Genomic DNA, 24104 nt, shown 5'->3' with positions numbered 1-24104 from the left:
AATTCTACAGGAAGGGCACTATGGGCACGACGGGCCTGTCTCTGTCTTCTTCTTGGTGGCAGCGGGACACTACTTGTGCTTGCCACATCGCCAGCTTCAACTGCACTTATGGGACTCGCCACGTCACCAAGTGTAACTGCAGTGCTGGATAAACGACCAGGGTGTACTAGGCCGCTGGTGCTTGCCAATTCACCAGAAGGAATAGCGGCGCTAGTACTGGATCTCTGCTCCATACGAGGGTCCTGCGGTTCTTGCTGCTCAACAACATCAGAATGGGATCGGGTACGCCTGGCCTTAGCAGGGACCTCAACTTCGTCGTGCGAGCTATCTGACATGGAGCCGCTGTCGTAAATGGGTTCATATTCTGAGCCAGAATCTGTCAGATGCGTGACCTCCTCCTCTTCACTATCTGACATGCACATGAACTCCAAGGCCTGCTTATCATTGTACCTTCGGTTTGCCATTTTGGACTCTAAATTTAGTGGTACAATGGTAAGGATTCACAGGTAAAAAAAGCACCTGACTATAGAAAAGCAAATGTAGAAAACGCTTCAAAAAAAACTGTAAGCGATCGCAGGGATCAGGCCTGTCTCTGCGAACGCTGCAGTTATGTGTCTTGTGTTTTGTAAGTGACAGTGATCGATCGATACTGCACTTGGGTGGGTTGGGCTGGGCAGAGGGGGAAAACGCAGGTGCTAGCGGGTATCTGGGCTGATTCCGCTAACAATGCGTTTTTGGGTACCCTAAACTGCTGGGTACGCTAGTATAGATCTGATCAGATCAGGTATCGATCCGTTCAGATCCTATACCACTAAGGGGGGTGTATGCTTAGCGAGTGGGTGTAAGCGGTACTGGCTCTAACCTAACGCTGCCTGGGGCGACGCAGACCCTGACTGGCGCTAAAATTAAATTTATATCACCCGCCGGGTGATCAGGGGGTTAAACCTATTGGGTTATATACGGCGGGTGCTCTGATGCTATAAACAGCAAACTAACCAACCAGCGTCAACCGTAACACTTATACGGTGATCACTGGTGAAAGGGTTAACTAGGGGGCAATCAGGGGGTTAAAACCTTTATTCGGTAATATATGGGGGTACCTAACGCTTTCTAAAAACCTGGTGGCGAACCTAAAATAACTAAATAACTAACTGGCTAACCACGTCACCAGTGACACTTATACAGTGATCAGTGGTGAAAGGGTTAACTCTAGGGGCAATCAGGGGTTAAAACCTTTATTTATGGGGGTACCTAACGCTATATAAACCTGGCGGCGAACCTCAAAAAAAACTAACTGCCTAGCGGCAACAGTGACACTAATACAGCGATCAGAAACCGATCGCTTAGTGACACTGGCAATAGGGGTGAAAGGGTTAACTCTAGGGGCAATCAGGGGTTAAAACCTTTATTTATGGGGGTACCTAACGCTATATAAACCTGGCGGCGAACCTCAAAAAAAACTAACTGCCTAGCGGCAACAGTGACACTAATACAGCGATCAGAAACCGATCGCTTAGTGACACTGGCAATAGGGGTGAAAGGGTTAACTCTAGGGGCAATCAGGGGTTAAAACCTTTATTTATGGGGGTACCTAACGCTATATAAACCTGGCGGCGAACCTCAAAAAAAACTAACTGCCTAGCGGCAACAGTGACACTAATACAGCGATCAGAAACCGATCGCTTAGTGACACTGGCAATAGGGGTGAAAGGGTTAACTTTAGGGGCAATCAGGGGTTAAACCTTTATTGGGGGGGGGGGGTAGGGGGCTACCCTGGACCTAAAGGGGCCTAAACCTAACTGCCCTGACACTTTTTTCTGTCACACTGACACTAAAAGCAGTGATCAGAAAATAAATGATCACTGCAATCAGTGACACTGTGACAGGGGGTGATCTGGGGGTGCTGGGGGGGGTGATCGGGGGGGTTATGTACCTATGTGTGCTGTGTCAGTGTGCTGTTGGTGCAACTCACAGTACTGACGTCTTCTCTCCTCTGGAACCGGACGAAAAGACCGCCAGAGGGGAGAAAACGTCACTTCCTCCCTGCCTGTGTTTACAGTTACACAGGCAGGGAGGGCTCAGCTGCAATCCGATTCGCCGAGGGAGATCGAGAGGGGACGGCTGGAAACCAATAGCCGCCCCCTCCTCCCGGACCTCCCGTACACCGTTCCCGGCCGCCGCATGTACCGGAGGGGGTCCCGATCGGACCCCCGAACCGAGGTAAGGCGGGGACGTACCTATACGCCCATGTGCCTGTACGTGCCATATTGTGGACGTATATGTACATGCGGTGGTCGGGAACTGGTTAAGGTAACAAAAACATATTTTTTGTTATTTTCGATATAATAAGGGCAAATTATTTAGTCACATTACCCCCTGCCTCCACCCCCCTCTGCCACCAACAACCCCTGCCTTCACCCCCCTCTGCGGTGCCACACTCTTCCCCTGCCTCCAATCTCCCTTTGCCTCCAATCTCCCCCATGGCCCCTGCCTTCTATCGTCCCCTGCCTCCACCCCCTTCTGCCATCAACAACCCCTGTCTCCATCCTCCACCCTCTGCGGTTCCACCATTCCCCTCTGCGGTGCCACCAACACCCCCTGCCTCCCATCACCCCCTGCCACTAACACCCCCTGCCTCCAATCTCCCCCTGTCTCAATTGCCCCCTGCCTCCATCCCCCTCTGCGGTGCCACTGTAGCCACCATCACCCCCTGCCTCCAATCTCCATGCGCAGTTCCAAGCCGAACCGATCTCGACTATTTTTACTAGCACATTTCCGCAACCACGGACATTTACGAACGGGGGAAAAAAGTGCCCGTTTTTACGAACTGTCCGTAAAAATTTGGACGGTTGGCAACATCGAATATACGCTACGCCAACGTAGCGCAGAGCAGCGAGCACAGTATTCACAAAGCACTTGCTCCCAACGTTGCGCCAGCGTAAGGTAAATTCTTCGGCGTAAGCCGGCCTAATTCAAAGTAGGTGGAAGTAGGCGTGATCCATTTAAATTATGCGTGACCCCATGCAAATGATGGGCCGAACGAACGGCGCATGCGCCGTCCCGTGGAAGCATCCCAGTGCACATGCTCAGAATCACGTCGGAAATACTCCTTAACATACGTCGAATCACTGCCTACGACGTGAACGTAACCTACGCCCAGCCCTATTCACGTACTACTTCGTAAACAACGTAAAATACGGCGGCTGTTCCCTGGTCCATACCTTAACATTACTTACACCTGCTTTATGAGGCTTAACTTTACACCGGACGTAAGCCTTACGCAAACCGCGTATATGATGCGCCGGGCGCAACTACGTTCGTGAATCGCCGTATCTCCCTCATTTGCATATTTGCAATGAGGCAGCGTAAATATGCGCCCAAGATACGCCGGCGTAGGAAAGTTACGTCGGTCGGAGGAAGCCTATTTTCAGGTGTATCTAGTTCTATGGGCACGGCGCATAGATACGATGGCACACATTGACACTTACGCGGCATATCTCGAGATACGTCGGCGTAAGTGCTACGTGAATCCGGGCCATAGTTTTCAGATCCAGTAACAAACAAGTTTGTCACTAACAGCACGGATAATATAAACTGGCTGTCATATTGTCTGGAACATCTAGCCCTGCAGCTTCTCATTCCAGCATCCTGGTTTGGGATGTGGCATTCTCCTTGTCTGTCCACCTGCAAGGTGATTTATATGGCAAGACTCTGGGTGGAGAGCAAACATAATTTAAATGGGCTGTAAAGCTTTGTTTTTTTTCACCTTAATGCATCCTATGTGTTAAGGTAAAAAACCACCTTGCACTCTCCGCCCCCCCCCCCCCCGTTTTACTTACCTGAGCCCCGAATATCCGAGGGCGTGATCCCTTGCCGTTCTCCCCATGGCTGATCAGCTCTTCATTGGATAGAATGATAGCAGCGCAGCCATGTCAATCAAATCCAATGATGTGGCTGGCGGGGGGGAGCGGGTCCGAGTCATACAATCGGCGGCTATGGACGCTATAACTTTTGCGCAAACCAATCAATATACACTTATTGCGATTTTTGTTACCAAAATAATGTATAAGAATACGTATCGGCCTAAACTGAGAAAGAATATGTTTTTTTTTTTTAATTGGGGATATTTCTTATAGCAAAACGTACAAAATATTGTGTTTTTTCAGAATAGTCGCTCTTTTTTTTTTGTTTATAGCGCAACAAATAAAAACCGAAGAGGTGATCATATACCACCAAAATAAAATTCTATTTGTGGGGGAAAAAAGGACGTCCATTTTGTTTGGGTACAACGTGGCATGATCGCGCAATTTTCAGTTGCCGTTTTGCAAAAAATGGCCCGGTCATTGAGCAGCCAAATTTTCCCGGGGTGAAGTGGTTAAAGGAACCTTTAAAAATACTCAGGAAATAGAAAAATGATGACCTGAAAATAATAATTCTGTTTGACACAAGAGGCAGTGGACTCAAGGTGGACCTCAGTCTTCGAAGCCACAATCTTACAGAATTATGACCATCTTTATAATTGTCACTGTCACCTCTCATTGTTGATGGGCGTGGCACCAGAGATGTATTATGGCCTAGGCCGACAAGGCCCAGGCCTAGGGCGGCACTTTGCGGGGGGCGGCGAAAAAGCTGTCCCCCTGTGCTCATCCCACCCTGTCCCCCTGTGCTCATTCCACCCTGTCCCCCTGTGCTCATCCCACCCTGTCCCCCTGTGCTCATCCCACCTTGTCCCCCTGTGCTCATCCCACCCTGTCCCCCTGTCCTCATCCCACCCTATCCTCATCCCACCCTGTCCCTCTGTGCTCATCCCACCCTGTCCCCCTGTCCTCATCCCACCCTGTCCCTCTGTCCTCATCCCACCCTGTCCTCATTCCACCCTGTCCCTCTGTCATCATCCCATGAAAATGACAGGACGGGTCTTAAAAAGGAAGGGGTGCGTCATATATAGTAAGTAGGGGGTGCGCAAGTTTCACCAGGCCTAGGGCAGCACAAAACCTAAATACACCCCTGTGTGGCACATAAAGTCTTCTTCATTGTAATTCTCTTCTGAAAGTTGGAGGATCTTATTAATTAATAAGGTGTATATAGTAAGAAGACAGACTTACGTTGAGGTTCGGGCTTGACGAGAACTTCCCCTTTAATTTCACAACGTAAGGACTTCCAATTAATGACATTTCCTTGGAGATCACCAGAGAGGACCTTCTGGATGTCTTCCTGAGTCAGGAGATAATCCCACATGTGGACGTCACCTATTTCACCAACCAATGACTGAGCAGCTTCAAACCCTCCACCAAAAGAGTCTTGGTCCTGTCCCAGAACAATGCTGCTTTCAGAGTCGATTTGATAAGCAATATAATAGTAATTTCTCATGTAAGGCCTTTCATAGGAGAGCTTTCCATTGAGCCAAAGATAGAGGCCCTGTGTATGGCTTTTGTCCCAGGCCACACAGATGTGCCTCCAGTAAAAAGGTTTCCAGGTTGGTGTAAAACTAAACATTTCATTATTCATGAATACCTGATAGGTGTTTGGAGGCTGGAAGGAGATGTGAAAGGCATCGGCATTTATTGGAGTAGCAATAGAGAACAAAGAATAGGGACGGGAAAGCTCACTGTAGGAACGTAGACAGACGGTGACTTTCTTCAATGGCCCTGTAATTGTAGGTCTTAGAATGACATGAGATGTGTCGGTTTCGTTGGGGAAGACGAAGATTTTACCTTCCAAGTCTAGGGAAGGAAATGGAGAAAACTCATTACTGATACTTATCAAAGCTTAGATGTAATAAACTCAGAATTTATTGATAGATGATAGAATCCAACATAAAAATAATTAGATACACTCATACTGTATATCTCAGAAGATCATTATATTTTTTTTCATTTTGTGTATAGAGATGTCGTTTTCCGATCCAGTTTGGTGCATGAAATGAAAACAAATGTGTTTTGGCAGCTTACATTTTCCATCTTCTCATTTAATAATATTAATAATAATAATAATAATAATAATAATAATAATAATCAATAATAATTACTAATAATTTAATAATAAAAAAGAATAAATATTATAAAAAAAGAATAATAATATTATAAGTATTATTATTAACCACTTGAGGACCGCCTAACGCCGATATATGTCGGCAGAATGGCACGGCTGGGCACAATCACGTACAGGCAGTGGCAGCTGGTGATGTTTTAGGATGAGGTGGGTGCAAGACCCCGCCCCTCCACATTTGGTCCCTCACACCCCTTATATAATCCACCCACTCCGTTCCCTGTATTCCACTGGCTTCCACTCATAGTTTCAGGAGTATACAGCTCAGCATCACAGGACAGCATCACAAATCATGGTACTGTATATAGCGCAGCCTTACAGATCGGAGCAAACAAACTAAAAAATTACACTGTTAGTAATGAAGGACTCTAAATGGGCATTAGATTACCAGATACTGCGGACATACTGCATTAGATTACCAGATACTGCGGACATACTGCATTAGATTACCAGATACTGCGGACATACTGCATTAGATTACCAGATACTGCGGACATACTGCACGAGATTACCAGAGACTGCGGACATACTGCATTAGATTACCAGATACTGCGGACATACTGCATGAGATTACCAGAGACTGCGGACATACTGCATTAGATTACCAGAGACTGCGGACATACTGCATTAGATTACCAGAGACTGCAGACATACTGCATTAGATTACCAGAGACTGCGGACAGGGGCGTTTGAAGGAATTTGGGGGCCCCAAGCAAAATGGGGGCCCTCAAGCACCCCCCCTCCCCGCATGCAAAGCCTACGTTAACGCTACAGTATATTGTTTTACTATTATTACCTCCGGTTCTTCTCTGTAGGCTGCCGCTGTAGCGTGGCCGAGCTCCTCTTCCCCCTGCCTCTTCCCCAGTCCCCTATAAGATAGTGCCGGGTACCGCGTGTGGTACAGGAGATTCAGTTTCCTGTCTTCCCGGCCGGACTGAAAGGAAGTGAGCACTCAGTGTGCACTTCCAGTCAGTCCGGCCGGGAACAGGAAACGGAATCTCCTGTACCACGCGCGGTACCCGGTCAGACTGACAGGACTCCAGGTGGAAGAAAGAGGAGCTTGGCCAAGCTACAGCCTGGGAAGGAGAAGTTGGGGGCCCCAAGCCAGCTCGGGCCCCAAGCAATTGTTTGTTTTGCCTGTCCTGTAGCGACGGGCCTGACTGCGGACATACTGCACAAGATTACCAGAGACTGCGGACATACTGCACAACATTACCAGAGACTGCGGACATACTGCACAAGATTACCAGAGACTGCGGACATACTGCACAAGATTACCAGAGACTGTGGATATACTGCATTAGATTACCAGATACTGTGGATATACTGCATTGGATTAGCAGAGACTGCAAACCTACTGCTTTAGATTACCAGAGACTGCGGACATACTGCATTAGATTACCAGAGACTGCGGACATACTGCATTAGATTACCAGAGACTGCAGACATACTGCATTTGATTACCAGAGACTGCGGACATACTGCAGGAGATTACCAGAGACTGCGGACATACTGCACAAGATTACCAGAGACTGCGGACATACTGCATTTGATTACCAGAGACTGCGGACATACTGCAGGAGATTACCAGAGACTGCGGACATACTGCAGGAGATTACCAGAGACTGCGGACATACTGCACAAGATTACCAGATACTGCGGACATTCTGCATTATATTACCAGATACTGCGGACATACTGCATTCGATTACCAGAGACTGCGGACATACTGCATGAGATTACCAAAGACTGTGGACATACTGCACAAGATTACCAGAGACTGCGGACATACTGCACAAAATTACCAGAGGCTGCAGACATACTGCATTAGATTACCAGATACTGCAGACATACTGCACAAGATTACCAGAGGCTGCGGACATACTGCATTCGATTACCAGATACTGCAGACATACTGCACAAGATTACCAGAGACTGCGGACATACTGCATTAGATTACCAAAGACTGGGAACATACTGCATTAGATTACCAGAGACTGCAGACATACTGCATTAGATTACCAGAGACTGCGGACATACTGCATTAGATTACCAGAGACTGCAGACATACTACACAAGATTACCAGAGGCTGCGGACATACTACATTAGATTACCAGATATTGCAGACATACTACACGAGATTACCAGAGACTGCGGACATACTGAATTAGATTACCAGAGACTGCGGACATACTGCATTAGATTACCAGAGACTGCGGACATACTGCACAAGATTACCAGAGACTGCGGACATACTGCACAAGATCACCAGAGACTGCGGACATACTGCACAAGATTACCAGAGACTGCGGACATACTGCATTTGATTACCAGAGACTGCGGACATACTGCAGGAGATTACCAGAGACTGCGGACATACTGCAGGAGATTACCAGAGACTGCGGACATACTGCACAAGATTACCAGATACTGCGGACATTCTGCATTATATTACCAGATACTGCGGACATACTGCATTCGATTACCAGAGACTGCGGACATACTGCATGAGATTACCAAAGACTGTGGACATACTGCACAAGATTACCAGAGACTGCGGACATACTGCACAAAATTACCAGAGGCTGCAGACATACTGCATTAGATTACCAGATACTGCAGACATACTGCACAAGATTACCAGAGGCTGCGGACATACTGCATTCGATTACCAGATACTGCAGACATACTGCACAAGATTACCAGAGACTGCGGACATACTGCATTAGATTACCAAAGACTGGGAACATACTGCATTAGATTACCAGAGACTGCAGACATACTGCATTAGATTACCAGAGACTGCGGACATACTGCATTAGATTACCAGAGACTGCAGACATACTGCACAAGATTACCAGAGGCTGCGGACATACTACATTAGATTACCAGATATTGCAGACATACTACACGAGATTACCAGAGACTGCGGACATACTGAATTAGATTACCAGAGACTGCGGACATACTGCATTAGATTACCAGAGACTGCGGACATACTGCACAAGATTACCAGAGACTGCGGACATACTGCACAAGATCACCAGAGACTGCGGACATACTGCACAAGATTACCAGAGACTGCGGACATACTGCATTAGATTACCAGAAACTGCGGACATACTGCATTAGATTACCAGAGACTGCAGACATACTGCATTAGATTACCAGAGACTGCGGACATACTGCACAAGATTACCAGAGACTGCAGACATACTGCACAAGATTACCAGATACTGCGGACATACTGCACAAGATTACCAGAGACTGCGGACATACTGCATTAGATTACCAGATACTGAGGACATACTGCATTAGATTACCAGAGACTGCGGACATACTGCACAAGATTACCAGAGACTGCGGACATACTGCATTAGATTACCAGATACTGCGGACATACTGCATTAGATTACCAGATACTGCGGACATACTGCACAAGATTACCAGATACTGCGGACATACTGCACAAGATTACCAGAGACTGCGGACATACTGCATTAGATTACCAGATACTGCGGACATACTGCATTAGATTACCAGAGACTGCGGACATACTGCATTAGATTACCAGAGACTGCGGATATACTGCACAAGATTACCAGAGACTGCGGACATACTGCATAAGATTACCAGAGGCTGCGGACATACTGCACAAGATTACCAGAGACTGCGGACATACTGCATTAGATTACCAGATACTGCGGACATACTGCATTAGATTACCAGATACTGCATTAGATTACCAGATATTGCGGACATACTGCACAAGATTACCAGAGACTGCGGACATACTGCATTAGATTACCAGATACTGCGGACATACTGCATTAGATTACCAGAGACTGCGGACATACTGCATTAGATTACCAGAGACTGCGGACATACTGCATTAGATTACCAGAGACTGTGGATATACTGCATTAGATTACCAGATACTGTGAATATACTGCATTAGATTACCAGAGACTGCGGACATACTGCAGGAGATTACCAGAGACTGCGGACATACTGCAGGAGATTACCAGAGACTGCTGACAGCTGAAGAACGGGGAGAGGTGAGTGTAAACACACCTTCCCCGTTCTTCACTGTGGCAATGTCAGTGATTGTCTGTTCCCTGTTATAGGGAACGACGATCAGTGACATCACATGTCCAGCCCCTCCCCCCCCCACAGTAAGAATCACTCCCTTAGGACACACTTAACCCCTTAGCGCCCCCTAGTGGTTAACCTCTTCACTGCCTGTGTCATTTTTACAGTAAACAGTGCATTTTTATAGCACTTTTCGCTGTGAAAATGACAAAGATCCCAAAAATGTGTCAAAAGTGTCCGATGTGTCCGCCATAATGTTGCAGTCACGAAAAAAAAAAACGCTGTTCGACGATTAAAAAAATAAATTATTAATAAAAATGCCATAAAACTACCCCCTATTTTGTAGACGCTATAAATTTTGCGCAAACCAATCAATAAACGCTTATTGACATTTTTTTTACCAAAAATAGGTAGAAGAATACGTATCGGCCCAAACAGAGGGAAAAAAATGCTTTTTATATCTTTTTGTGGGGATATTTATTACAGCAAAAAGTAAAAAATATTGCATTTTTTTCAAAATTGTCGCTCTATTTTTGTTTATAGCGCAAACAATAAAAACCGCAGAGGTGATCAAATACCACCAAAAGAAAGCTCTATTTGTGGGGAAAAAAGGACGTCAATTTTGTTTGTGAGCCACATCGCACGACTGCGCAATTGTCAGTTTAAACTATGCAGTGCCGAATTGCAAAAAGGGGCCTGGTCCTTTACCTGCATAATGGTCCGGGTCTTGCGTGGTTAAAGCGGGGGTTCACCTGCAATTTTTTTTTTAAAAGCCAGCAGCTACAAATAAATAAAAAAAAAATAACACGTACCTGTCCAAGTCGCCCGTGACATCGGCAGCCGAAGCCGAGGGGTAGCTCGGCTCTCGTCTTCCCCCGCCGCCATCCTCGGTAAGGGAATCTGGAAGTGAAGCACTGCGGCTTCACTGCCCGGTTCCCTACTGCGCGAGTCGTGCTGCGGCGTTCCACTGGTCCCTGTTGTGTTCTGGGAGCCGAGTGTTTCCCAGAACACAACGGGGGGGGTGACACGGAGGGGGCCGGACTCCAGCGGGAGTCTATACCCGGAAGTGGTGCAAATTCCTGTTTTATACAGGTATTTGCACCCCTTCCCCCCTGAAAGGTGTCAAATGTGACACCGGAGGGGGGAGGGTTCCGAAAAGCGGAGGTTCACTCCAATGAGGAAGCTCCTGCCCACGCAGCGTTTTTAAAGGGAAGGAACTGTCACGATCCCTACCGTGCCAAGCAGAGGGCGAGGCGTGGTCGTGCCCCAAGTGGCTCTGGGTGGTATTGAACCTGGGACCTCTTTATTGCTGCTCTGGTTCCTTACTTCTGAGCCACTCCTCAGTTTGATATTCTGCTAGCTAAGCCTGGTTCTGAATGAGGTGCTGATCGCCTTTCTCTGGATCTCCTTGCAATCTGCACCTGTCTCTCCTGGTCCAGCTGAGGCAGGCTACCCAATCACCTAGGGTATAAAACACTGCCTCACCCTGAGGGATGTGTCAGTACATTGTGATTGTCCTGTCATTGCCAAAGGTTCTTGTGTACCTGTGATTTGTTTCAGCTACAAGACTGACCCCGGCTTCTGACCCCGGCTTCTGACCCCGGCTTCTGACCCTGGCTTTTGACCCCGGCTATGTTTATCGTGTCTTCTGAATTCTGGAATCCCTGACCACGGCTTAACATTGACCATCCTTTGGCAAATCCCTGTCAAGCCCCCATGCACAGACTCACAGCCCAGGTAGCTTCTTACTTTGTTACCGTGGGCTGTGTGTATTTGTAAGGGTGAGCATACAACTCTGCCATATGGACTCCAGCAGTGGCGGTGCGTCCATAGGGACGCAGGAGCGCCGCCCCCTCTGGCTCGCTCACAGCCAGTAAAATATACAGATTCATGCACTGTATGAATCTGTATATTTTCGCCGCTGCCGTCCACTATTCAGCTGGCCGGAAGTTGAGCGCCGGTCAGCTGAATAGCGGCAGCTGACTGGCTGTGTGGAAGTGCCTATCAGGACCCTGAGGCTGTAGTCAGCTTCCTAGAGCTTATCCTCGGGACGTACCGGCCGTACGTCCGAGGATAAGACTGACAGGCGTCTCAGCCAATCAGGTAACCTGATTGGCTGAAGCGTCATCGAGGGCGGGACGAGGGACGTAGAAGCCATAAAGGTAAGTGCCGGGGGGAGTACTGGGCACAGTGGCTACAAGTGGGGGCATAGTGGCTACAAGTGGGGGCATAGTGGCTACAATTGGGGGCACAGTGGTGACAATTGGGGGCACAGTGGTAACAATTGGTGGCACAGTGGTGACAATTGGGGGCACATTGGCAACAATTGGGGGCACAGTGGCAACAATTGGGGGCACAGTGGCGACAATTGGGGGCTGTGTTTGATGGCATAGTGGTGACAATTGATGGCACAGTAGCTGTGTTTGATGGTATGGCACAGTGGCTGTGTTTTGATGGCATGGCACGGTGGCTGCGTTTTGATGGCATGGCAAGGTGGCTGCATTTTGATGGCATGGCACGGTGGCTGCGTTTTGATGGCATGGCACGGTGGCTGCGTTTTGATGGCACGGTGGCTGCGTTTTGATGGCATGGCACAGTGGCTGCGTTTTGATGGCATGGCACAGTGGTTGCGTTTTGATGGCACAGTGACTGCATTTGATGGCACAGTGGTGACAATTGATAGGTACAGTGAGGCTGCAATTGTTTTTTTTTTTTTTTTCGTTTGCGCCCCCCCAAAAATTTTGAGCACCAGCCGCCACTGGACTCCAGCCAAGGTAAGCCCTTACTGTTGCACATCAAGGTGTGCAGCCTTTTCTGATGCTCTGGTACTCAAAATGATTTGTGGTCATGGGCGTAGCAATAGGGGGCGCAGGGGTTGCAAGAGGAACAATCGGCTGTATTTTCCTGCAGCAGCTGAAAGACAGCTTCTCCTCCTCCCCCTCCCGCTGGTATTCAGCTGCTGTAGGAAAATACAGCTGATTGGATTTAGTAAATGCTGCCTCCGCCGCTCTGTTCCTCTTGTTGCCCAGGCCCCTCTGTATGCCCCCCTGGTGCCCCCGGGACTGCTGCTGGCCGGCTCCAGATCACACATTCAAGCATTTAATGAAACATTCTGAATCCTGAGTTTGAGCCGAAGAGTTCCCTGAAAGCATTTTACTTCGTACCAGTCATGTTCTGGCCATAAGGACTACAGGGAGTTTCCCGGTAGGCCGATGGCTCAGCGGGCCGGTTTTGGTGACAGCCTGTTAAAGTAATGGCTGCGCAGCCCATTAATTTGAGCACCGCTGTACTGCCTATAAGAGAAATAAAGTAGAACGGCTAATGGCCAGTGAATGGGGGGGGGGTGGCTTGGGTGGCCATCGGGTTGGCTGGCTGGGGGGGGCAGGTTTGTCTGGTCGGCCGGTATAGGAGAGACCTGTCATCCGCACTGCCCATGACCTAACTGCATGTAGTTGGCCCTCCCGCTACACTTGTGTTTGCAAAATTAAAGTGGACCGGTCTGGATGAAGTCCAGGGCCAAATCTTTGTCCCAGCCTGGCCCTGCTCCGTACATGCCGGGCAACAACAGAGGCAGGGGGAAAAGGATGGGAGGGACTTAGAAGCATGGAGACTGTGACAACCGAGTGGGGATACAGACATCAGGTATCACTATTAACAGTGCTGATCCCCGGGGCCACACAGGGGTGACCCAGGATTACACAGCCATTCTGTATGAGCAGGAGCTGAATGGCTGCACGGACTTAACTCCATAGCTGCCGGAGATGGAGATGAGCGGGTGGCTAACAATGAACCTCTCAATTGCCAGATACCTCTACCATATACTACTTGCAGCACCCACTGATTAATTAACAAGGGACAGGAAAGGGGGGTGGGACAGTGGCAGAACTACCAGGGTCACAAAGGTTGCACTTGTGACCGGGCCCTGATGTTCTGCCACCGTGGGGGGGGGGGCCCAAGATGGCAGGAAGGTGGCCCGCTGCGGAAAATGTTAAAGGGTCCCCCTGTGGCACCAAAATAAATGGCCCCATGACAGGAGTAAAGGGCCTTGGAATCAGTGGGAAGGACCCCGGGCCTGAAGGGAAGGGCCGTGGGATCAGGGGGGGCCCTACGTGGTTTCTTGTTGTATCTCAGATAATACACTATGTTGCCTATTTCAATATAAAACCTGCCCTGTCTCTCCCTCTTAAATTGCAGCTTAGCTAAGCTAATGCCATACAGTCATAACACTTTAATGTTTATTTAAAGTTGACAGCCTCAGCTGTGCACTTTTCTCTATGAGACTGTGCTGAAGAGGGTGTGTCCATTCCCTCCACTCAGGTCTCAAATTACACTCAGATCTCTGCTCTATGCTTTGCAGTGTGTGTGTCATCAGATCCTCACACCTGCTTTCTGGAGCTGAGAAATATATTTTGTTCTGTGCACTTTGAACGGCTGTAGAGAATAAAGGGTGGCAGAGATAAAAAGGTTCAACGTATGTAGGGGGATTTTGTGTATCACCTCTGTGTATCACCTGAGGATAGTCACTGCAATGACTATGAATGAATGACTGATTTCCACTAGCAGTAAGTGTACGCAGGTTCTACCACTTACCTTCCTGTGCAAAAGATGCAGGGACCACCAACAGCAACACCGCCACACTCAGCTCCATCGCCCTGAGAACACAAATGAGAAATAATTAATCTCTGCTCGGCATTTGTTAGTAGAAACAGACAACGTTTTTACGGCCAAAGGTATCTGGACCAGCGTCTTCAATGAGTGGTCACAACTAGAGAAGAGCTGAATGTTCAGTCCAAACAGTCCGAGAATGCTTGTAATCCAAAGCACTCGCATATCAAAGCGAGTTTCTCCCATAGAAGTCAATGGAAACAAAGATAATTAGTTCCGCATTGACTTCTATGGCATGCAATACCGCATGCGGCCAGAGGTGGGGGGGGGCGGTAAAGATTTGTATAACAGTGTAACTTGTATAACATTGTAAATTTGCCGTCCCCTCAAAAATAACTCAACACACAGCCATTAATGTCTAAACCGCTGGCAACAAAAGTGAGTACACCCCTAAGGCCCCGTACACACGAGAGGATCTATCCGCTGAAATTGATCCGCGGATCGGTTTCAGCGGATAGATCCGCTGGTGTATACGATCCAGCGGATATTTATCCGCGGATATATTTCGGGCCGACCGATTTCCAGCGGATAAAAATTTCTTAGCATGCGGTGGTCTGTACAGACCACCGGATCGATCCGTCCGAACCCATCCCTCGCATGCGTCATAATGATTAGACGCATGCGTGGAATTCCGCACGTCGCCACGTCATCATCGCGGCGACGGCGCGACACGTCATTGCGATGGGAATTCGGCGCGGATTTCGATCCGATGGTGTGTACACTCCATCGGATCAAAATCCTCAGAGGATTTATCCGCGGTAACGGTCCGGAGGACCGTATCCGCGGATAAATCCTCTCGTGTGTACTAGGCATTAGTGAAAATGTCCAAATTTGGCCCAAGTAGCCATTTTCCCTCCCCGGTGTCACGTGACTCTTTAGTGTTACAAGGTCTCAGGTGTGAATGGAGAGCAGGTGTGTTAAATTTGGTGTTATTGCTCTCACTCCCTCATACTGGTCACTGGAAGTACAACATGGCACCTCATGGCAAAGAACTCTCAGAGGATCTGAAAAAAAAGAGTTGCTCTACATAAAGATGGCCTAGACTCCAAAACTCCCCCCCGATGGTGTGATAAGGCAGGGGGTCAAGAAAATTGGCAAGCAGCTATAAGTTTAACACTATAAGCACTGTTGAAAAGTCAAGGAAGAGATTATATACCTTCCCAACAGCCAGCATCAGGTGGAGCCTACTTACTGGGATCTGCTGGCTGCTGGGGGATACCTACTGGTCGCCATGGGAATTGCACCCTTCAGCTCTGGTAACCACAGTGCCATCAGCAGGTGATCCAGGTATTGACAATAACTTGACAGTGAAGTACATCTAAACCAACAACCTAACTATAATACACTATATATAATGGGCTAAAGCTCCCATAAAGAGGGCATGAGCAGGACTGGGACTGAGAACAAGGGCAGCAGAGATGGGGTAACGGGATACAGGATAAGACAGGGATCAAGATAATCAGCAAGCAGGTAAAAGTCTAACATATAAGCACTGTTGAAAAGTCAAGGAAGAGATTATATACCTTCCCAGCAGCCAGCATCAGGTGGAGCCTACTTACTGGGATGTGTTGGCTGCTGGGAGACACCTGCTGGTGGCCACTGGAACTGCGCCCTTCATCTCTGGTAACCATGATGCCACCAGCAGGTGATCCAGGTCCTGACAACCCCCCTTTAATTTAAGGGGGCTTCCAGATTCTAATAAGCCAAACAGTGTTGTGGGAAAGAGGCTCTTGTAGGAGGATAGTTTTGTTTTGTTTATAACAAATGTCTTCATACAACTCTCTCTCGTGATTCTAACATTTTTAATTTAACCCCTTCAGCCCCGGAAGGATTTACCCCTTCATGACCAGGCCATTTTTTGCGACACGACACTGCGTTACTTTAACTGACAACTGCGCGGTCGTGCGACACTGTACCCAAATTAGATTTTTGTTTTTGTTTTTTTCCCAATAATCAAGCTTTCTTTTGGTGGTATTTTGATCACCTCAGCGGTTTTTATTTTTTGCACTATAAACAAAAAAAGTCTGACAATTTTGAAAAAAATAAATAATAATTTTTTACTTTCTGCTATAGAACATGCCCCCCCAAAAAGGTTAAAAATTTTAAATTATTAATCTGCTACATATTTTTGGTAAAAATTACCGATAAGCGTATATTGATTGGTTTGCGCAAACGTTATAATGCCTACAAAATAGGGGATAGATTTAGGGACTTTTAATTATTTTTTATTGTTTTTACTAGTAATGGCAGCGATCTGATGTTCTGCCACCGTGGGGGGGGGGGGCAAGATGGCAGGAAGGTGGCCCGCTGCAGAATATGTGAAAGGGTCCCCCTGTGGAACCATAATAAATGGCCCCATGACGGGAGTAAAGGGCCTTAGAATCAGTGGGAAGGACCCCAGGCCTGAAGGGAAAAGCCGTGGGATCAGGGGGGCCCTACATGGTATCTTGCACCAGGGCCCTAAAGGTTTTAGTTACGCCCTTGTTTGTGGCTGTTGTATCTCAGATAATACACTATATTGCCTATTTCAATATAAAACCTGCCCTGTCTCTCCCTCTTAAATTGCAGCATAGCTAAGCTAATGCCATACAGTCCAGCCACTGAACAATATTTGTGGCTACTGTCTCTCACATAATACACTTTAATGTTTATTTAAAAATAAGATTGACATTTGGTGGTATTTGATCACCTCAGCGGTTTTTATTTTTTGCACTATAAACAAAAAAAGTCTGTCAATTTTGAAAAAAATAAATAATAATTTTTTACTTTGTGTTATAGAACATGCCCCCCCAAAAAAGTTAAACATTTTAAATTATTCATCTGCTACATATTTTTGGTAAAAATTACCAATAAGCGTATATTGAATGGTTTGCGCAAACGTTATAATGCCTACAAAATAGGGGATAGATTTAGGGACTTTTAATTATTTTTTATTGTTTTTACTAGTAATGGCAGCGATCTGCTATTTTTTGCGGGACTGCGACATTACGGTGGACAAATCTGACCCCAAGTGACACTTTTTGGGGGACCAGTGACACCAATACAGTGATCAGTGCTAAAAAAAAATGCACTGATCACTGTATAAATGACACTGGCACTGAAGGGGTTAACATCAGGGACGACCAAAAGGGTTAAATTTGTTTCCTACTAGTGTGTTCTAACTGTGTGGGGGATGGACTGACTGGGACAACACAGGGATCCCTGTTCCTGATCACTAGGAACAGGCAATCTCAGTGCCCCTCCCCCATAAGAACGGGGATCTGCTTTGCTTTACATAGGCAGATCCCAGTTTTGCCTCTATGTGAAGCAGTCGCGGGTGGCCACAGGACCCGCGCATTGGCTCCCCCACCATGCAGCGGGCACCCACAGTAGCTCATGCAGGTATGTTGTTTTGCGGCAATAGAGCCGCCCTGTCACAGTATATGTGCGGTGGGCGGTCTCTAATGTCCCGTACACACGATCGGATTTTCCGTCGGAAAAACCTTAGATTTCTTTTTTTCCGACGGAATTCCGCTCAAGCTTGGCTTGAATACACACGGTCACACAAAAGTTCTCTGAACCTTCGACCGTTAAGAACGCCGTTGACGTTTAAAACACTACAGCAAGCCGAGAAACTGAAGTTCGATGCTTCCGAGCATGCGTCAAATTGTTTCCGAGCATGCGGCAGAATTTTGCCCGTCGGAATTGCTACAGACGATCGGAATTTCCGATCAGAATTTTTTTCCGTCTGAAAATTTGAGAACCAGCTCTCAATCTCAATCTCAATCAATGGCGGAAATTCCCGACAGCAAAAGTCTGATGGAGCGTACATGACCAAAAGCTCACGTCAGACTTTTTCTGGCAGAAATTTCCGACCGTGTGTACGCGGCATAAGTGGTTAAATCCAATCAAAGCAATGTGTGAGTCCTGGGGAAAATGCTGTGGGAAAACCTTTATAGATGGACCCCTATGGGTTTTCTAGCGAGAGAAGAAGGTGCTTGCCTTCAGACTGTCTCTCTTTAATTGAACCTCTATTACTGTCTGAACAGAGAAGGCAGGGAGGGGAAAGGAGGGGTTGAGATCAGTTATCTGATTGGTGATTTTGTATATTTGCCTTCTCATGCTGCAACCGGCATCGGAATCTTGCTGGGTTTCCTCTCACAACTCCAATATATACTGGAATGGTAACCATCCTCTGGAGGACAGGGACTGGTGAGACTGGACCTACCTATTCTCTACAATAAAGGCTAATGCCGCATACACAGACTGACTTTCCATAGGAAATTCCGGCTGTGTGTATGCCCCATCGGAAATTCCATCGGAAATTCCGATGAATTCCATTGGAGTTTAATCACTTCCATACCGGGCACTTACGCACCTTCCCGCTCAAGCCAATTTTCAGCTTTCAGCGCTGTCGCAATTTGAATGACAATTGCGCGGTCGCGCTACACTGTACCCAAATGACATTTTTATCATTTTGTTCCCACAAATAGAGCTTTCCTTTGGTGGTATTTGATCACCTCTGCGATTTAAATTTTTTGCGCAACAACTAAAAAAAGACCGAAATTTCAGGTGGCACTGATAGGCACCGATGAGGTGGCACTGATGGGCACTGATAGGCGGCGCTGGTATGCTGCACTGATGGGCACTCATAGGCGGCACTGATGGGCACTCATAGGCGGCACTGATGGGCACTCATAGGCGCACTGGGCACTCATAGGCGCACTGAGCACTCATAGGTGGCACTGATGGGAACTCATAGGCAGCACTGATGGGAACTCATAGGTGGCACTGATGGGAACTCATGGGCAGCACTGATGGGCACTTATGGGTTGCACAGATGGGCACTGATAGGTGGGCACTGGGCATAGATGGGCACTAAGAGGTGGCACTGATGGACACTGGGTGGCACTGATCGACACTGGGTGACACTGAGGGGTGGTACTCATGGCATTGCTGGGCACAGTCAGTGCCTATGTTGCCAGTCAGTGCCCATTTGTGGGCACTGATTGGCATGATTGCATTAAAAACTATTTTTTTTATTGTTTTTTTTTATATCGATTTGTGCTCTATTGAGCACTGGGGGGCACTCCCTGGTGGTCCAGTGTGAGGATCCGAGGGGGGGCTGCGCTAATAAACAATCAGCGCGAACCCCCCCCCCTGTCAGGAGAGCCACCGAACGGCTCTCCTCTACTCGCGTCTGTCAGACGCGAGTGAGGAAGAGCCGGTCAACGGCTCTTCCTGTTTACATCGTGATCAGCCGTGATTGGACACGGCAGATCACGTGGTAAAGAGTCTCTGCCGGAGGCTCTATACCGAGATCGGAGATGCAGGGTGTCAGACTGACACCCCACATCACCGATGGCCGGGCTGCGCGCCCCCACGGCATGTAATCCTGCAGGACGTCATTAGACATCCAGTCATGATTTCACAACCACTTCCCAGACGTCAATCTCCTATTGACCGGGCGGGAAGTGGTTAAATATGGAACATTTTACTCCGATGGAATTCGTGGGAATTTCCGATACATTTTTGGTCGAGCAAAAGCCCGGTCGTATGTACGCGCCATTAGTTCACTTTTTCCATAAACTGGTCCATGCAGACAAGGGGCCCCCGGTGGTTTAAAAAAGCGTTGTGTCATTTGTAAATATAATGTGTAATGCAAATTTCATACCGCTAGGGTCTTTTCCACCAACAAAGAAGCCCGGATGAAATGCGCTCAATGTTTCCTTTCCTACGTCCCGACTTATTTCCAGGACAAAGCAGACATTGAGCACCCCTCCCCCCCCCGCTAGCATCACATGAATCAGCTTGCCTGATATAAATAGAAAAAGTTTGGGACTTTGAATGAGGCCCACATAGACGGCATGTGCCTCCGTCCCTGTTCATTTGCAAAAAGGAGAGGGTTTGGGACTTTAAATGAGGCGTGTACACCATTGGTCGGTACAGCGAACACAATTTGCCTGATATAAAAGTCGCCCTTGCACAGTGCGCTCTCTCCTCTCCTATGCCAGCAGTGGTGACCTTCCTTCTAAGAACATTGGCCCGGATTCAAGAAGCAATTGCGCCTGTGTAACCATAGGTTACACAGCGCAATTGCTTACTTGCGCCGGCGTAACGAATGCTCCTGATTCAGGAACCTCGTTACGCCGACTGCAGCCTAAGATATGCACGGCATAAGGCTCTTATGCCCGCATATCTTAGGCTGCATTCTTGCGATGGCCGCTAGGTGGCGTTCCCGTTGTGCTCAGCGTATAGTATGCAAATTGCATACTAACGCCGATTCACAACGTTACGCGAGCCTTATGTACGCAATTTACGCCGTTTCCGTACGGCGGTTTTCGCGTAAGGCTGCCCCTGCTATTAGCAGGGGCAGCCAATGTTACGTATACCCGTCGTTCCCGCGTCGCGAAATTTGAAATTTACGTAGTTTGCGTAAGTGAATCGTGAATGGCGCTGGACGCCATTCAGTTCACTTTGAACCAAATGACGTCCTTGCAACGTCATTTGCCGCAATGCACGTCGGGAAAGTTTCCCGATGGAGCATGCGCTCTACAATCAGCGTGGGAACGCGCCTAATTTAAATGATTCCCGCCCCCTACGGGATCATTTAAATTGCGCGCGCTTACGCCAGGCATTTTTCCGGCGCGCCCGCGCAATTTACGGAGCTTCTGCTCCGTGAATCGAGGGCAGCGCAAAAAAAATGCGGGGGCGCAGGGCAAAAACGTTGCCCTGCGCCTCCGTAAAAAAAGCGCAATTCTTACTGAATCCGGGCCACTGTGTTCCTGATTGTCCTGACCTGACTTCTGACTTTACTGTTGTTGGTTTCTGACCAGAATCTTCATCCTTACTCCAAGGACAACCAAACCTATTCATCTAAGTCAGTGTTTCTCAACTCCAGTCCTTAAGGCGCCCCAACAGGTCATGTTTTCGGGCTTTCCATTATTTTGCACAGGTGATTTGGTCAGTTACTGCCTTAGTAATTACCACAGGTGTTTCATCTGAGGGATATCCTGAAAATATGAACTGTTGGGGTGCCTCGAGGACTGGAGTTGAGAAACCTTGATCTACGTTCCCCGGCATCGTGTGTTACCTGTGATCTCTGTGTCCGGTGTGGTTGGTCTGGTTGAAGTCTTCTCTCCCTTTGTCCAGTCTCAGCCCTCAGAAGATCCTCCTGGTAATGGTGAGATGAGAGGATGGAGGGGTGTTATAAAGTTCTTTCCTCAATAATAACTCCCCCTCCTCCTCTGACCTCCATCAGCGTGATCGCCATTGCTCAAAAACCAAAATTATACAACAAGAGCCTCATTGTTCACCATAAAAAGAGAAATTAAAACTTACACAATGTGTACTGTAATCATAGTAACAAATAATCCACTTTTATCTCTGGTCCCTCAATTACACAGCTCACCACAAGTATTGGGACGCCTGCCTTTGCACGCACATGAAGTCCGTAGGGTTCAATTTTGAGTTGGCCCAGTCACTCAATGCTTGGTATTTTGAATGCTTTTAAGGGCAGAGGAGGGATTTGTGGTCTCTAAAGCCGTGTACACTTGATCGGTTTGTCCGATGAAAACAGACTGATGGACTGTTTTCATCAAACAAACCGATTGTGTGTGGGCCCCATCGGTCTTTTTTCCATCGGTGTTAAAAAATAGAACATGATTTAAATTTTTCCTATGGATAAAAAAAGATAGAAAAATCCGATCGTCTGTGTGGAACTCCATCGGATAAAAATCCACGCAAGCTCAGAATCAAGTCGGAAGCATTGAACTTCATTTTTTTGGCTCGTCGTGTTTTACGTTACCGCATTTTGGCACGGTCGGATTTTTGACCGATGGTGTGTAGGCAAGACTGATGAAAGTCAGCTTCATCGGATATCCAATGATAAAATCCATCGGATAAAGCCCTGTACACACGATAGGTTAACCAGAGGACAACGGTCTGAAGGATCGTTGTCTTAGGTTAACCGATGAAGCTGACTGATGGTCCGTCACACCATAGGTTAAATAACCGATCGTGTCAGAACGCGCTGACGTAAAACACAACGATGTGCTGAAAAAAATGAAGTTCAATGCTTCCAAGCATGCGTCGACTTGATTCTGAGCATGTGTGGGTTTTTTAACCAATGGTCGTGCCTACTAACGATCGGTTTTGACCTATCGGTTAGGAATCCATTGGTTAAATTTAAAGCAAGTTGTCTTTTTTTTCTAACCGATGGTTAAATAACCTATGGGGCCTACACACGATCAGTTTTGACCGATGAAAACGGTCCATCAGACCGTTGTCCTCTGGTTAACCTACCGTGTGTACGAGGCCTTAGATTCCATCAGATATCCGATCGTGTGTACAGGGCTTTAGACTGCTTATTACTGTCACAAGGGTGTTTACATTCCTTGTAACAGCAATAAAAGTGATGAAAAAAACAATGTGATGAAAAAAATAATGTGGATTAAATTCTATCCAAACATTGGTCCATGTTGTGTCAGGATCCATATTTGGGACCTACCCTCCCTTCAAAACCTACAACCTTGCTTACTGTGGGCACCCAACTTTATAAGTAGCACCTACCAAAAATACTAAGGGGGTACTAAACCTTGTATCAGTCAGGGGGACATGTTTGGGAACTCAAAAGATGTTCTTCAGTGTATAAAGAAAAAAATGTCATCACTCATGGGTAGAAGGTCTTTCTTGGTTAGGGTAAATCATTTTCCAGGTCATCTTTCTATAACCGTTCTTCTCAATGTGTAGTGTATTGCTTGACTTATTCCTTGACTTGTCTTTTATATGTGGGACATACCATCAGAACCCTATAGACCAGGTTGGGTGAGCGCCGGAGGTTTATTGATTGAACAGAGTAACAATGAACATTGTGTCCCCACCGAGGGACAAGAGTTTGGGGTCAGTGAATCCATATCAAATACATTTATACCAGAAGAGCCTTTCAAAAGATTATGTAAACATAATGGATAAAAAATATTAACTAAAAACCTTTTATTTTTAATTATTAATTTTTTTTATTGCGAAGCTTATTTTTCACAAAATAAATTAAAAGAACATTGCACCACAAATTTTACATATGGGAACATAATGGATTTACATTGAATACATTATCTCCAGAAGGGTTAAATGAAAAAAACTGAGGTCAATACGGTAATTTAATTCCATTTTGCTTTAATCCTTTGTTTTCCTTTTTTCTTTTTTTTTTTTTATAATTTTTTTTCACACATAATTGTTGGCTTTTGCATACATTTTATGAGCTCTTTAACCACTTGCCAACTGCAATTCGTATATATATACATGGGCCCGGATTCACATA

At 47.0% G+C, this 24104-nt stretch overlaps 1 protein-coding gene across 1 annotated transcript in view; it reads right to left on the bottom strand.

Moving 5' to 3' along the window:
* Positions 1–22063, bottom strand: part of LOC120933786 — a 30822-nt gene extending 8759 nt beyond the window's left edge. Inside the window, exons 1-3 of the mRNA XM_040347180.1 lie at positions 21879–22063; positions 14732–14793; positions 5106–5723 (exon numbers count right to left, since the gene is read on the bottom strand). Coding sequence (XP_040203114.1) covers positions 5106–5723; positions 14732–14789 — 676 coding nt within the window. The 5' untranslated portion in view covers positions 14790–14793; positions 21879–22063. The remainder of the gene's footprint in view (positions 1–5105; positions 5724–14731; positions 14794–21878) is intronic.
* Positions 22064–24104: the final 2041 nt, after the last annotated feature.

The sequence above is a fragment of the Rana temporaria genome, chromosome 3 (genome assembly GCF_905171775.1).
Source record: "Rana temporaria chromosome 3, aRanTem1.1, whole genome shotgun sequence".
Taxonomy (NCBI): Eukaryota; Metazoa; Chordata; class Amphibia; order Anura; family Ranidae; genus Rana; species Rana temporaria.
This window is presented reverse-complemented; position numbering and strand designations above follow the sequence as displayed.